Source organism: Cynara cardunculus (genome assembly GCF_001531365.2).
Source record: "Cynara cardunculus var. scolymus isolate 2C chromosome LG 8, CcrdV1, whole genome shotgun sequence".
NCBI lineage: Eukaryota > Viridiplantae > Streptophyta > Magnoliopsida > Asterales > Asteraceae > Cynara > Cynara cardunculus.
Window position 1 is genome coordinate 3,252,871 of NC_037535.1, and position 16,786 is coordinate 3,269,656.

General features: G+C 37.1%; 1 protein-coding gene across 1 annotated transcript; it reads right to left on the reverse strand.

Moving 5' to 3' along the window:
• Positions 1–194: 194 nt before the first annotated feature.
• LOC112516811 (phospholipase SGR2-like) lies at positions 195–11,123 on the reverse strand. Its single transcript, XM_025124043.1, has 22 exons — positions 10,925–11,123; positions 10,403–10,503; positions 10,019–10,210; positions 9,025–9,180; positions 8,783–8,854; positions 8,544–8,696; positions 7,744–7,794; positions 6,864–7,034; positions 6,606–6,755; positions 5,928–5,993; positions 5,282–5,836; positions 4,889–4,939; positions 4,765–4,816; positions 4,508–4,629; positions 4,342–4,414; positions 3,868–3,970; positions 3,296–3,389; positions 3,160–3,222; positions 1,117–1,165; positions 862–971; positions 679–725; positions 195–438 (listed from the first exon to the last, which is right to left on the reverse strand). Exons 1-22 carry the CDS (start codon positions 11,121–11,123, stop codon positions 195–197), a joined length of 2,874 nt encoding a protein of 957 aa, XP_024979811.1.
• Positions 11,124–16,786: the final 5,663 nt, after the last annotated feature.

Consider the following 16,786-nt stretch of genomic DNA (forward strand, 5'->3'; position numbering starts at 1 on the left):
TTCATGTACATCGACTCCACCACGGCCACGGCCACGGCCACGGCCACCCTGCTACGCCTAAATGAACAGTTTTGGACTAAAAGTGCCTAGCATGATGGTGTAGTGGCACTCATAGTTCGATAATCTGTCCAAAACCATTCATTTTTGCAAACTACGATGTTTTCGTGCATATATACAAGAACGATAAAGAAAAATCAGCCACGGCCGATGAAGCTTTTGGCTCTCCTCGAGAACTTTTTCACGAACCTTGAATTAGAGAAGGTTAAAGGGAGGTCTTCCTCGACCGCCTCTTCATTATCATACCAGCCTTGAAAATCTTGAGTTGGTTGGTTTGTTTCATTCTCCATGAGTTCATCTGGTATTTCAGGCTCTTCTGGTATGTCTTGATATAAATGTTTCAATATGAACAATGCAGTATCCATGTCTCTCCAGTAATTTCTGCATCACATCCAAGCTATCAAATTGAAGGTTTTAAAAGTTAAGCCAAACAAACAAACGACGCATAGGTGGGATCCTTTTTTTTGATGTACGCAGATTTGAAAATACATCCCTAGTTTCACAGTAAATTAGCAAGGGTGCATCGTTGGTGGCGTGACAAAAACTTCATCCCTTTGGGTGTGGTCCTGCTGTTCGGAAGAAATGGAAAGATAAAGTATTTCGTGATTGATATATACTTACGTATGTGCTCCGACAGCAGATATGTATTGATGCTGAAACGTTTTGTCCTGCATTATTCAATTTAAAGAAAGTAAAGTGAACAAATGTTTCATCTGTCTGATTGTTTAATCCCCATTAACTAGGACACTAGATCCAGTTTTATTTTTTAAAATGCTTTATTCAAAGATTAGCAAGAATACATACTTGAAGGACATGATCGATTCGCCCATCTTCACTCCCTGTTAACTTCTCCAGCATTATGGAACCATACGATCTCTCTACTATTGCAGGCTTTTCTGATGTCTCAGCTGAGGCTAAACAATAAATATATACATATATATGTATATATGTATCAATACATGGTAGAACACAAGAAATGAACAAGGCGAGCCTAAATGAAGACATCAAGCAGCACAATTATACAAAAAAAGAGGGTAAAAATGTGTACACTTTTAGTACCTTCAATACCAACACCGTCCTTCGATTGGCATAGTGCCAGTACTTTACCCTACAAAATGGTTTGACAGTGAAGATCATTTCATAAGCCTTTTTACCATAAAATAGCAAAATAAGGAGTATGGAGATTGGTTAATCTTCTAACATAATGCAACATCAGGGAAGAGCCTTATAGAGAGAGAGAGAGAGGAGAGGTTCCTAAATACATAAGGTCAGGTTCAGGAGAAAACCACAACAAAATGATAAACTCTGGAACAATCTAGTAATCGTTCATCTGGATGGTATGCACATGTGCATACAAGTAACTTGTAAGCAATTTGACGGTATGCATACGTGCATAAAAACCAAGAAACAACTTCAATTACTTGTATGCACATGTGCACACCGTCCAAATGAATGGTTACCATGGTGTTACGCGGTTTGTATTTTTTTGGGGGGGTTTCCCCTGAACCTCCCTCCCTCCCTCTCTCTCTCTATATATATACACACACACACACGTATATATAGGTTTGATGGTTCGTGTCTACCCAATTTAGTTAAAATTGTTGACTCAGACCAGCTACCAACAATCTTCATGCTTTTAATCGTAACACATTCACTCAACATAACAAGTGATTGAATTTTGAACAATTGTACTTCGCTATTAGTTGTAGGGGTGCACAAAAAACCGTCAACCCGTAAAACCCGCCCAACCCAACCCACTAACAACCCAATTAAACCCAACCCGCCTAACCGCCCACCCGCCAAACCGCTAACCCGCCAATTAGGGGGGTTGAAATTGGGTTGGGCCTAGCTCAACCCGCCCAACCCGCCGCTAATATATAATTTTTATAAAATTATATATATATATATGTATGTTTATTATGTATAATCTTTATTGATATTATGTTTGTATTTTATTTTAGCTAAACGTATAGGTTACCAAAAGAGATTTACGATCAAAGAATGAGGACAAACAATCTAATTAATAAGAGAAAATTATTGAAATCTTTTTTGCAACAACAACAAATTGATATATCGAAGAATATGAATGATATTAATAGATATTTTGTTGATGAATCCATCAATCTAAATACCCCGCTATTTGATGTTGTATTTTAGTGGAAATAAAATGTTTAGTTATAGCATTTCGCTACAACAACATTAGATCTTATAGGATGCCTAAAATGTCTAAGCATCCTAATATGATTCTTTATAGGACGAAACAAGAAAAATGTTTTACTAAAAGAGTTACAATATGTTTATAGGATGACTTTGGGCGTCCTAACAAATTCTGTGCCGCTTTTAAAATAAAGTATTATATTAGTTATTTTATATGACATGACTTGAAAAGTGTATATGAACATAGGCGTCCTATAAATAGATGAGTTTTAGGGACACTTCTCAAAATATTTATATAAAATAACTAATACGACATTTTATTTAAATATCATTCTAAAACACTTGTTGAAGCGTCCAAAAAAGTCATGTAAACCTATTGTAACTTTTTTAGATATGAAACTTTATAGTATGGTCTATAAACTTAAGTTTTTTTAATTATTTTATTCGTCAAATTTATGTAACTACTAACCCGCCAACCCAACCCAACCTGCCTTAACCCGCAAGGGTTGGGTTATACTTTTGAATGGGTTAGGTTGGGTTGGGTTGAGATTTTTCCACACCGCCATAATTGGGTTGGGTTGTAAAAGTGTTGTAAACCGCCCAACCCAAACCGCGTGCACCCCTAATTAGTTGTAGATTAACCATCGTTCTAGCAAAGATTACCAAAGAAACATAATTTCAAGTTTCACGGATGAACTATTTTGGACAAATTGTGTACATTTGATGAAAAAAACATCTTACTTGGTACTTTTCCGTCTAAGATTGTGAATTTTTGCAAAACGTAGTGTTATTTTTGAATTTCCCAATAACCATGAAGTGATAGTAACAAAAATCCAAAGTATAATGGTTCGAGAACTCAAATAACTCAAAAAAAAAGTTAAAGAAATCTCGGTGAAACCTACAATATAGTATATTATTTATAGGACAATCAAACAGAATACAGACCTTTACTGAGCTCATACGATCCATTACCACCTGAGAACTTGATGCAACATCTTCTACGAATTCCTGCACCATCATGTATAAGCAGTATCCTAGTGAATGCTAACACCAACAAGTGGTTCAACTGAATAAGACTTACCTGCAAACCGATATGCAGCCTCTTTCCACCTCTATGATAAGGAATAATGACTGGACGTGTGTTGCGAAGATCTTTACAGACAAGTGGTTCTACTCTGTGGAAAGCCAATTTATTTCATTGTTAATGTCAAATGTAACTGGTTATATCGCTACTCCAGAGCAGATTTAAGGAAGAGGGAGGGGGTGTCCGTGTTACTGCTCTATCGTGCCAAGTGCCAACGTAGTGGGAAAAAATTAGGATTCTTAAAAGGAGCATCGGCTTTAATCTGATGTGTGCTCCCTTCAGTTAAAAAAAAGTGGTTTGTCATTGCTTTTGGTATTATAGGTTGCAAGTTTGAATCTCTTGGCTCTCTTTTCTAATTCTTTGGTAACAATTGTAGAAAAGAAGAAAAGAACCACTTTTATTTTATATTATGCTAATTATTTTGTGGTCCGCTTGGAAATTTTTTCTGGATCCACCTCTGTTGCTACTAAGATCAACCCTGATGAAGACATGCATGATGAAAATGAACTAATAGTGCCAACGAGGAAAAGCCGGGCATACTAGTAAAGAAGCAACGGGATCAGAGATACCTATATGCCACAGGATCAAAAGGATGAAAAATATTGAACATTTGCCGACAAGATGGCATCTCTTCATTTATATTTTCATCATCCCAGTAGTCTTTTCCTTTCCCTAGAAAAATTAAAATTTCATATAAATATGAGATTCTACAACATATGCAACCAGATACGAAATAACAATGCCTACTGTATATTGGTCAATGATTGAATGGAAAGATAATAACAAGCAATGAGAAACCTGCGAATACCCAAGAAAATGTAGATATAAATTCAAACTAGGTCCATGAGTACGATCAACAACATGACTAACTACTTCCCTTAAAAAAAAGATATATCGAGAAGAGTTAATTGGCCCCACACTTTTTCTGCATACAAGTTATACAAAAGTTTCCCTTCCCGTCCTAGTTTTGTAAAAGTTAAAAGATTGATCATAAAAGGCCGAACTTATAACATAGGCAACTTATTGAATAAACAACAATTTACCAATTCCCATACGGACATTGCGAAGAGCAAGAAACACCCCAAGAGGAGACCCGACCGCAAAGAAAGTATCAACCTGGCATGAATACAGATGTTAAATATGTCCAAGGCTTTTTGAGCAAACAATCTAATTTGAAGGAGAAGTTGACAACAAATTCATGGACATTACCTTGAACTCTAATTTTGTGTATTCTATTAGAGGCCTGTACCTCTTCAGTGTGTCATGTTTGCAAGATGAAGAACCTTTGGAACCGCTTGCATTTTTTGTTGTTCTAACTTCATGCTTATCTCCTGTTTGGAATGCAGACGAGTAGGATGTATCAGCTTCTAAAGAACCAATATGCGGCAAAAAGATACACCATATATAGACATCATTTGAAACCGAATATTCATATTCCATCAGGCTGAGGCAGCCTCTAACTGTACCTTCAGCTTTATGCGACTCTAGCTCCTTGATTCTGGCATTCAGAAAATCAATCTGGAAGAATGGAAGTACTATTAATTAGGATTAAAGAAAGGATCACAAAAATAGCCATAATTGAAGTTGAACCATCACAAAATGACCAAATTTTTCCAAATTAGCACAAAATAGCCACACTTTCTGCAAAAAGAACATGAGCAAAAACCCAATTTTTGCAAAGTGTACTTTTTGGCATATTTTATTCTATTTTGTGGGCCAATTTGCAAAGACAGTGAGCAAAAACCCAATGAGAAAAGAGGGTTTTGTTCACCCTTTCTATGAAATGGGCCCACAAAACCGAATAATATATGTCAAAAAGTGCATTTTTCAAAAAAGTGGGGTTTTTGCTCATGCTTTTTGAAAAGTGTGGCTATTTTCTGCTAATTTGGAAAGAGTTGGTCATTTTGTGAGGTACCCTCACCCAAAATGGTTATTTTTGTGGATAACCCTTAAAAATGGTTGCATAAAGGGGAAGCCTAAAACCTCTTCCCTCAATGATTTGATTGTGGTAGTTTCATCATGCTGACAAACTTCCTCATCGATTTGATTTGAGCCATTAGCTAAAACTTCACTATCCATGCCTGTACAGTCATCCAAACGGCTGTCCTTCTCGGACAGCACTTCACTTGAACCCTGGTCAAATCTAATACCAACTCGATCGAAAATGAAACTATCATGTTTCTTAGAATCCATAGTTGCTGATGGATTTTCATCCATGGCTGACACTAGAGGAGTGAGCATAGAGTTGGACTGTGCAGCACGCAATCCAGGAAGCGAAGATTCAGATTGGACCCTTGGAATGTTCTTCCGGGCGGAAGCTACCATATCCCTACCCACAATTGCGTTGAAATCCGTTCCAAATGAATTGGAAGAGACGTTGCACAGAGAAGAGGACATCATGTCATTTGGTGTAGAAGTTTCATAGTTAATCTGATCCTTGTACATCCATTCCATTGGAAATGGGGAGGTCAAAGTCTCTTGATGACAAAGAATGTCATAAGAGAGAACACTTCCCAAAGAATGACCATATAAAGAAACCTGTGACCTCAAAGTCCATAAGAATAACTTAATCAATTTAAATATTTGAAATTCAATCAAAATAAGTGCATGATCCACACTAACCACTCACCTTTCCATCATAACCAGGATTCCTCTTAAGGAACTTTAAATACAACTTATTTAATTGATTGGAAACCTGCCCAAAAGTCCAGTGTATCGTTCAGCAAAAGATCCCACTGCATATCATTTTTTAGGGAAATTGACCAAAATAGCCGTTTCGGACTCCCCAATTCATTTTATAGCCGTTTTCCTACTAAATTGACCAAAATAGCCAAGAATTCGCAAGTAGCACTTTAACAACTTGTCAAATCTATTTTTTATGAATCTAATATTCATAAAGTAACACTTTAGCAAGTTGCTAAAGTGCTACTTGCTAAACGCTGACGTGGCAAGTAGCACTTTAGCAAGTTGTGTAAGTGGAACTTCCATGTCAGCATTTCACAAGTAGCACTTTAGCAACTTGCTACTTCATTAATATTATATTCATAAAAAGTGGCTTTCACAAGTTGCTAAAGTGCTACTTGTGAAATCTTGGTCATTTCGATCAATTATGTAGAAAAGCGGCTATAAAGTGAATTGGGGGGGCAAAATGCCTATTTTGGACAATTTCCCTATTTTTTTTAACATCAAATCTAATTACTTGATTAAGTATATTCACAAAGCTAATCAATTTCCAAATGATGACCAAAGTGAAGAAGAAAATCAAGAAGGCTGAATAGAACGATGAGCTTATCTTACATAAACATACCGAATCAATTATATCCTGGCAGTAGATTGGGCTCATGTAGTATAAGACATCGTGAACAGTTGCACTCAACATTACCCGCAATCCACGTACACCAGGTAATGTACATTTTTCTACAGCAGATTCGCCGCTAAGCTTTAAATTTTTCCTCCACTGGCAGTACAGTCAATCACATCAAGGATAATCCTCTAAACAAGTACCACCATAGCAAAATCATTTACAAAAATTACGAATATGTCAACCCCTAAACATAATCACTACCTGACATGGAATGAAAAGAACTCTTTGTGTTCTATGCTGGTAGGATGTTAGATGTTGTTCAGCAAGGCTAGCAGTAATATGACGGAAAGTGCCAACGTCATCAACTAAATTAGCTTTCTCCAATCTTTGACCAATACCATGAACCATGAACACTAGATGCCGAACTGGAACCTATAAGAATGGAAGATTAAAAGCATTAATGTATGCAAGTTAACATGAAGCAGATAAAACTATGCAAGTTCACTGTAATGAATTTAAAGGAAAGAAGGGATGTCAAGCAACTAATGGTGGTGTTGACATAACGACGAAGAAGACATAGTGGACTTTCAAGAACTTTCATATAAGTGGAGCCTCATCAGTATTAAAATATATTTACATCATAAAAACAGCCAATGTAATCGACCAGTAAATAAGACACGGACATTAATGAACTTAGGTGACATGGAAACATATAAATCTTGCAAAAAGTTTAATCTGCTTCCATCTCCCTGTTTCTAGTAACACCTAATTCATCAAGGAGAGACATTGACATAGAATGAAAAAAGAATAAGGGGTTGAATTTATTTATAAGTAATATATTCTAGCCTGAGTGCACCTGTGATCTGCTCAGCAAGTTCCATTTACACTAAGCTAAAGGCCACATGCTGTACTAACCAACTTAAACTCATCTCCAGTTTTCAAAACACTGAAGTTAATGCTACAACATGCTATTTGATGTAAAATAAATTAAAACCATTTCGGGTTTATTTATACTTTCTCGATCAAAAAGATATCAAGGAGACTGCAACGAATCTTGCAGCAACACAGAAATAATGTTTGTACAGCAAGAGTCTCGGTTATATGTACAAACATATGAACGAAAAATGTGTCATAGCTTTACCTCTGAACAGTAATCATCTATATCTTCCTCCTTCTGTTGACGTAACTCATCCTACCAACAAAATTTACTAGGTAAGATATCAATTTGATCCTTTCAGCAATGAATTAGAAAAACCGTCGCTTGAGCGAAATAGATACCAAAGACAAGTAACTGAGTAAGCCACGACACTGCCATATGGTTCATATTCTTAAGATCTTGATAACCCGTGAAGTTTGTGTGACCAATTTTTTATACTGAAAACTAGCATGCTGGCAGAGCAAAATGTAGATATTCTTATCAATAAACCAATTACAAATTTTACAATCTCCTCTCTACCTCCACACTCCTTCCAAAGATTTCAAGCTAAATCAGTTCGTCATATATTTGTGTTGTTAAGAGTCATAATTCTAATACAACCTGAGCTTCGAGAATCTTATGTTAAAGATTCATTTACTCTTTCATTGACATAGAAAAGGGGATTCTTCATGTTTCACAGCTACTTGCTACAACCTCCATCCCAAAATGCGTCCTCTCCTTTTGGGATGTCACAAAATAAAACTATTCCCTTTTCCAAATTAGAGGAATGATTACATAATTTACTAGTATACCTTGTTATTCATTTAAGGAATCTTGAAAAGGAAGGAAAGATCAAACCATTTGGAGTTGAGTGGAAGTTGAAATTTGTAACGCTTGCACTCTTTAACAGTTCAGGGGTACATTTGAAACAAACTACGATCTTAATATTTTACGTCGTCGACTTTCCTCAATTAGCATCACAAGTCGAACAATGCCATTTATTTTTAGAAACAATAGATGTATACCTGTGTTGGTTTTGGTGAATGAGCTGGAGCATAACCACGCCTTAACTTAATGCCTGTCCCCCCAAACTTAACAATGCTAGAGAACCCAGATGCATCAACACTTAGCCAAGCCTCCCATGTATCATCCTCTCCAGTAAAAAGAGCATGCAGCCCCTGCAGGCAAGAAGCAAAATGAATATATAAAAGGCGGCACCAGGCAAAGACCCTGGAAACTAAATTAGCATCAAATACCAACATACCGGACTAGACCCTTGCATGTCAACTCGGGCTGCAAATAGACCAGATGGTTGAAATGTCCTACGACGCCAAACCTAGGAAAAACACCCAACCGAATCAAACAACAAAAAATAAAAGCAACAAGAACGTAAGTGTGATCATCTCATTCTAGGAAATATGAACTCAAGATAACAAAACCAAAAGAAGACAGTAAAACTAAATGCACTTATACTAGAGAAGCATTCATGGTTTATGAGTCACATACCCTGCCACAATAAGCAAACTCCAACTGTTCAGAAACATCCTCACGGAGTGGAAGCCAATCAATACCACCTTTACGAGCAAACCAGTGGCCTCTTAAGACACGGCGATTATCTCCATCCCAATAAACAGGGAAACAATGCCTCCTTACCAAGTCTACCTGCAATTAACAAAGAACTGATGATACCAAAATATTTACGTAAGAATTATAAGACCTGGATATTTGTCAGCTCTTACAAATACATCAATAAATATAAAATATTGAAACATAAACCATGTTTCGGTGTGAAGACCTCTCAGTGCCTCCAAATTATTTAGAATCTCAAATGAGTGGAAGATTAATAAAATTTATTTCTAACATTGATGGAATGCAGAAGACACAATCAATCCATTGAATATATAACCCAGATCACCGACTCATCTTAAAGATCTTGTAGAAAGAGGGCCCAAGAATATCAAATTTCTGCTTCTACATTTTTTTAGGCGTAGACAATAGCTGCTATAAGATACAAATCACTGGCAGGAACTAGAAACATAAATGGTAGTCGGAGTACATGGCAATGTACAAAACCACAAGCCAAGAATTGTAAGACAATGAAACCACGAACTGGTGTGGAAACAATATGATTTTGCATGATAATATTAGGAAAGGTTTGCATACTGAGGTCAGTCTAGCAGCTAAATTGGGGTACCTCTTTACTGACCCATGTTGGGTCGTAACTTGGAGAGATAAGCCTTCAAAGATTAAAGATGTCCCTTGTCGCCTCTAGGTTGATCTTGGAGATGGGCCTCAAGTCGCGGGGATGACAGTTATCATCCCTTAGGTAGGGGGTATGAAAGGAGGTGTCTCCATATTTTCACATAGGAGAAGACAGAATAAAACATAGTGAAATTGTAAGCATTCAAATGACTGTCTTGCTTAAACTTGGATTACTCCAAAGGCCCAAAACTATAAAAGGTCATCAAACACCATAAAGAGAAGATAAAAGAGACAACACCTCATACAAGCCTCCTTTCACAGGGACACCAACTCTCTCTTCCTCATCTGAGTATGCTTTGCCTGATTGATTAGTTTCTAAGGGGAATGGTTTTAGCAGCGGATCTGACTTCGTTGAAGCAGGTGACCCTTTTGGACCTTCACTACATTCTGCGTATTCTTTCCACCAAATTGAGAGCAATTCCTCTTCTTGCTGTATATGTACATCAGTAAAGGCCTCACAATTGGTGCATGTATAGATGTCTATATATAATGATTCATTCATAACTCTGGTAATAAAAATATAAAGGCAACTTAATAGCAACAGCAACAGTTTGCTAAAAGAACCAAGGATGGGTGTTATATAATGATCAACTTTAATAGCTTCAAACACAGATGATATGACCTGCAAGAATGATGCCTCTATTGCAAGAGAATCTCTCATACCAAATCGAAAATAATCACTCTTCTCTACTATTTCTGCACGTGGGACAACAGCAGCTACCTCTGTACAAAAGCAATGGAAGCAGCATATATGGAGTCAATATGACAATGAAAACAAATGTTTCTGTGAGTTCAATTCATTTGCAAAAATTGATGCATTCGAACTTACCCTTCCAGAGTTACATGGGTTTAATTCATTTTTCTAAAAAGATAGAAAAATGATCATGTCCAAAATGATATAGAGGTATACTGGAAAATTACAGAATGCCTCCAATCAGCATATGATCACCATGTCATATAGAACTTACACTTCCAGTTAAATGGAAATTTCTGGTCACATTCAACCCCCCCTGCTTTTATCACATAACTGGCCAAAACCCAATTTCCCAACAGAATTTCTTTCTAATAATTAACAGATGTTTGACCAGAATTTCATAGAGCATCAAACACCATGTAAAGTAAGATCCTTCAATCAAGAACTCACCATTTTTCTCCATTGGAACCTTACGGAAGAACCACCTAATATCGCCTCCGTCCGATGGGCTTCTGGTCCGCGCAAGATACTTCTGTCGCCCCTCACACTGCTGTATCTCATCCGCCAGCCTCCTTATATTCGACGGTGTATTCCGTAACGTATTAGCAGAAGTTTTCTCCTCTTCGTATTTCGTATCGTTTTCCGCCATTGGAGATGGCCCAAAGCAGATTCAGATTTGGGTCCGGCAATTTATCAATACAGGTGTTGTGCAACACCAAGAAACACGCATCTTTCTAACAAAAAATGTGCACCCCAGTTGAACAAACACGAAAACTCGAATGATTCAATCAATAATCGTGGACGTTAAAACTGGGTGTGATTGAAAACACCCTCCCTATGATTTTCAAATGGAACGAATTACAATTTCGGCTACAAACACGACGCGATGAAGAGAATATCAGGAACCTTGCGTTCAAAGATGGGATAGATCAAGAAAATGGAGGCAAATCATTGAAATCTACGATGATATTTAACAGAAGAGTCTTGCTCTTGCATGTAACGCGAATGGAGAGAAAGAAAAGGATGCGGCTTGGATTGATCAAACGATTGTTATATCTTGAACAAATAAATCGATCATGCGAATCTTCCCAAGATCATGCGATTATGCGTGTGTAGTGTGTATGTATAACGGGAAAAGTCCCGATAAAAATTTCAGTAAATTACAAATTTGGTCCATGTGGTCTGTTGAGAATAACACTTTTTACCCCTACATTTTTAAAATTATAAAAAGGTTATTGTGATTTGTAAGTACGTTCAAATTTAGTCTTCTTTCAAATGGTCGTTAAAAAAATTTGTTGAAATGAGGGGTATTTTGGTTTTTTATTGATTTCTCTCTGTCTTTTACCTAATCAAAATCGATTTTATGATTTTCATCATGTGATTTTTGATTGCGTAAAAGACAAAAATGGATAAAAGAACGAAAATACCTCGTATTTAACGGAAATTTTTAACGGTCGTTAGATGAAGCGACTAAATCCGGATGTTTTGTAAATGAAGATGATCATCTTAAAATTTCAAAACTATAAAGATGAAAATAAAACTAATTAACATATGAAATAATGAAAAAAAATGAAGAAAAAATATTCAACGAACTTTCATATTTTGAATAATTAAGTTTCTAAACATTTTTTTGAACAAATAAATCAGTGCCCTTATAATACAAAAGAAATATACATTTCTCTTGATGTATCAACAGATAATTAGCAAATTTCAATGAAGTGAATGAAAAAAAAAATGTATCATCTCTATTAGCATTTCCAAAGTAATCTTAGTTTCATTATATAGCTCCTCCATTGATCCCCCTTTGCGTCTCTTATGTCGCTCATCTCGCCAGTTTGTTCCTTAATCTTTCTCGCTGCCACCTATTGGTATATTTAGCCCCCGTTTTCCCTTCTCCTCGTTGCACCTCATACGTTGTGTAAAACTCCAATTCTTTCGTTACCGGAAAGGTTTGAAGACTTTGTGGTGTATAGTGGTGCATCCAAGATGTGCATGGGATGTGTCTTCTGCAACGAGGCAAGGTGATTCCCTACGCATTGAGATGGCTCGAGAAACATGAGTGGAATTATCCTACCTATGACTAAGAATTAGCGATGGTAGTTTTTGCTTTGAAATTATGTTGACACTATCTTTATGGCACTAAGTGCACTACTTTTATTGACCACAAGAGTTTGAAGTATGTATTCAATCAAAAGGAGTTGAATATAAGGCAGCGTCGGTGACTGGAAATTCAAAGACTATGACTATGAATTGCACTACCACCGGGGTAAAGTGAATGTGGTGGCAGATGCGTTAAGTCAAAAAGAGTACAGTTGAGGTATTCGAGCTATGCTTACGAGAAGCGATTTGGTGTCAACTCTAATAAAGCAAATCAAAGCATCCTAAAAAAGAAGCACTTTTGGAAGAAAGCATCAAGAATGAAGTAATGGTGAAGCGACGCTTGCTTTTAACCGAAGACGATAGAGAGTTGAAGTTATTCCGATGGCGTATTTGGGTACCCAAAATCAGGGGCAACCGAAAGTTGTTACTAGAAGACGCACACAAATTCTATTCATCCTGGGAGCACCAAGATGTTTAGAGACTTAAAGTTGATTTGTTGGTGGCCCGTTATGAAGCAAGGTGTGTCCATTTACATAGAGAGGTATGTGACTTTCTTGCAAGTGAAAGTGGAACACCAATGACCATACAGAAGCCTTCAATCCTTGGAGATCCTAGAATAAAAGTGAGAACACATCACATTGGACTTTGTGACTAAGTTGTCGAATACTTTAAGAAATCACTATACGATATAAGTGGTGGTAGACCATTTGACAAAGTGTGCTCATTTCTTGGCAATGCGAGAAACCTTGTCGACGGATAATTTCACCAATTTGTATATCGATGAAGTTGTCTCGAGGTATGGGGTACTGTTATGAATTGTATTTGATAGAGAAAATCATTTCGCTTCCAATTTCTAGGATGACTTGCAAAAGAGCTGGGTATGAGGGTGAAGTTGAGTACAACTTACCATCCTCAAACCAATGGCCAAAGTAAATAATACCATTCAAACTCTCGAAGGCATTCTCATATCATGCATCATTAATTTTGGCGGGAATTGAGACTCTCACTTACCTCTTGTAAATTTTGCCTACAACAACAGTTACCATTTTAGTATTGGGATATCATCATTTGAATCCTTGTATGTATGGAAGTTTAGGACTCTGGTGTGTCGGCTCGAAACGGGTAAGAAACAATTCACTAGTCCTAAGATTTTCCAAGAAACGGTCATTAAAGTGAAGGGTGTCCATGAACGCTTGAAGGCAGCTCCAGATCGACAAATGAGTTACGTTGACAAAAAAAGAAGGCCAATAAAATTCCAAGTGGGCGACATGTGATGTTAAAAGTGTCCTTTTAGAAAGGTATCATATGGTTTGAGAAGCGTGGGAAGCTAAGTTCTCGTTGCCTTGAACCGTTCACAATCTTGAGTAAAGTGGGGATCCAAGCCTACAAATTGGATTTGCCACTCGCGATGGTTGGAATTGACAACACTTTCCATGTGTGTTACTTAGGAACATGTTTTGGCAAAAGATGAAAGCGTGATTCCCCTCTCGAAGATTCGTTGTATGAGAATAATTGTTGCATTGAAGAGCCGAAAATGATTCTAGAAAGAAAGTCGAAGATGTTGCACCGTAAAGAAATCGTGATGGTCAAAGTTCAATGGAAGCATCACCATGACTCTAACATAACATAGGAGGCAGAAGAGGATATGAAAAGGCGTTACCCTCACATTTCTTTTCAGTTTGGGGTTTTGGGGACAAAACCAATTTCAAGGGTGGGAGGATTATAACACCTGGATTTTTGGTATCTATAATTTCAAGGTTTATATTAGTCTAAAAATATTCTTAACAAAGTGTTGTGAGTGTTGGATCAGTTAGGTATCGCATTGGCAAAAAAAACTGGAATTACATGGCTCACGCTTATGAGGGTTTTGGTTGCATGGGCTTGAGCCTTTCACAAATTTTAGGCAGAAAGTAGGCCAAGAAAGTGTTGGAACTGGACAACCTAGGGTCACGTATAGCAGGTTGCGTACGACCCTTTGATGTTTAATACCCCCTCATTTATTTCACAACTACTCTCCCCTCCTTATCTTAACTTTGATCCTTAAGTATTAAAGTCACTATATTGAGAGATTTAGGGTGCATTTAAGATATTAATGCTAGGGATGCAAAACTTGTGGATTTAAAGTCAAGATCTTCATCTTCTCCACTCTTTTCCACCACTGTTGATCATATTTTAGGCTTTTTGTTTTCTCAAAAACTCATTTTTTAGTTCATTCTAACTTTTCTATACATTTTTACATGTCCAAATGCTTCATTTAGTCTCCTAAGACATTTCTACTGATGTATTTTACATATTCGTGGATTTTGACCAATTTTGGGTATTTTGGGTATTTTGGGAGATTTGGGTTTTTTTTACCCTTTTGTTATTAAATGATGAGATCTTCAAGTACGTGCTATAATGTAATATGGGTTCTTGGAGTCCGCCATCAGCCATTGACCAACATAATGTAATTTCCAAGTGAAGGAGCTTAACTTGGATTTTTGAGATCCCAAGGTATAAACCTAACGTGGTAGAACTTGGTGACTCCACAAGTTAAAGACTTTGAGTAGTTTAGCTTGTTAACTCATTAAACTATAAACCTGGATTGGTTGATCTTAACGATTGTTAATCGGTAAGTGATTCTCATTAAACTTTTATGTCCCATCAATGTCAATGGTAAATCGGGTCTCCCCCATCTTCGTAAGATTTGTTTTGGACCTTGTGGTCCTTTTCGAAATTATGTGAGCTTTGGAATTTGTTCAAGTTTATACAACGTTATCTTCAATTACTACTTGTTTTATTTTATAAATTGTTTGGATTCACTAGGCATTAAGTCTAACATTTTTTTTTTCTTAAATGACATGTATATCAGGTTCTCTTAGGGTGCGTTTGGTAAGCTGGACAGGGTGGGACAGAACAGGACAGAACACATTTGTCCTGTGTTTGGTGTGGCCTAATATTGGACTAAGTGGAACTAACTTGGATAAGCCTTGGACACGCGTGTTCCATCCTACCCCCTGGAACTAAGTGGAACACAACCCTATTTCCCTCATTACCCTTTTTCCCACCCGGCTGCAAGAAGAACGTAACCAAGTCGATCGCTCCATCCTCTCGATCGATTCCTCCTGTCGACGGCCGGCGAGTTCCAATCGACGGCGAGTTTCAATCGACGGCCTCCATCGCCTCCATCGCCACCATCGCGTCTCTTCTCTCCATACCCAGGTACAATCGCGTCTCTTCTCTCCATCGCCTCCATCGTAAGGGAGAAAAATCTGAAAATCAGAAACCCTCTCGCCCTCGGCCTCTGACCGCTGCTCCAACGCTCCTTCCTCCGGCATTGACTTATTCTTCTACGACCACCCTCTCGTCGAATATTGAAACCCTAATATTTGTATTTGCAAATTCTTATTTGTGAATTGCTGTATTCTTTTTACATATTCGTGCTGTGCATATCACCATCTGTTCAAAATTAACATCCAAAATCCCTAGATTTCGAAAAAAAGCAGATTGTCTTTATCCATTCTCTGATTATCTGAGGTGTGTAGGCGCCCACTTAAGCCAACTTTTAGAACACTGTGAATAAGGAATTTTGTTATGAAATACTAATTTTTTGACTTGACACACTTGAAGCAAATCCCGTTTTCTTTATCATTTGTGTTTTTGTTTAGCACCGAGTATAAGAGTGGAAATTGTTTATGTGAGGCATCCATTGGAGCTGCACTAATGTAATAGAATACAAGGGCTTGAATTGGGGAAATAAATAAAAAGATAGCAGCAGTCGCACTCCATTTCAAATTTCCTGATTGTCAATCTGTATGTTTTTCAGTGTTTATTGCTTATCATACAGAGAGGCAATGACAGCTACCTTACAACTCATACTCGCTTATTAATTCCAAAACATCAATTGAACATATGATCTCCATTTTCAGTGTGCTTTTTTTGAAACTGTTTTCTGTTTTCTGGAACAGCAAAGGGTAACTGGAAATTTCTGTTTTCTATTCTGTTTGCTCGAGTTGTTTACCTTGATCTGAGATAAATGCAACCACAAGTTCATCTTAACATGCCATTATCAGTTGCATTTTAGATTTCCATCTTAACATGTTATTGTTATTACCCTATCCATGTGGTTTATAATTTGTTATAATTCGTCGGCATCTAATTTTTTAAACATTTTATAGTGACTCCATCTTAATTTTTTTTATGTAGAATGGATCGAAACCATGTACTTGTAGT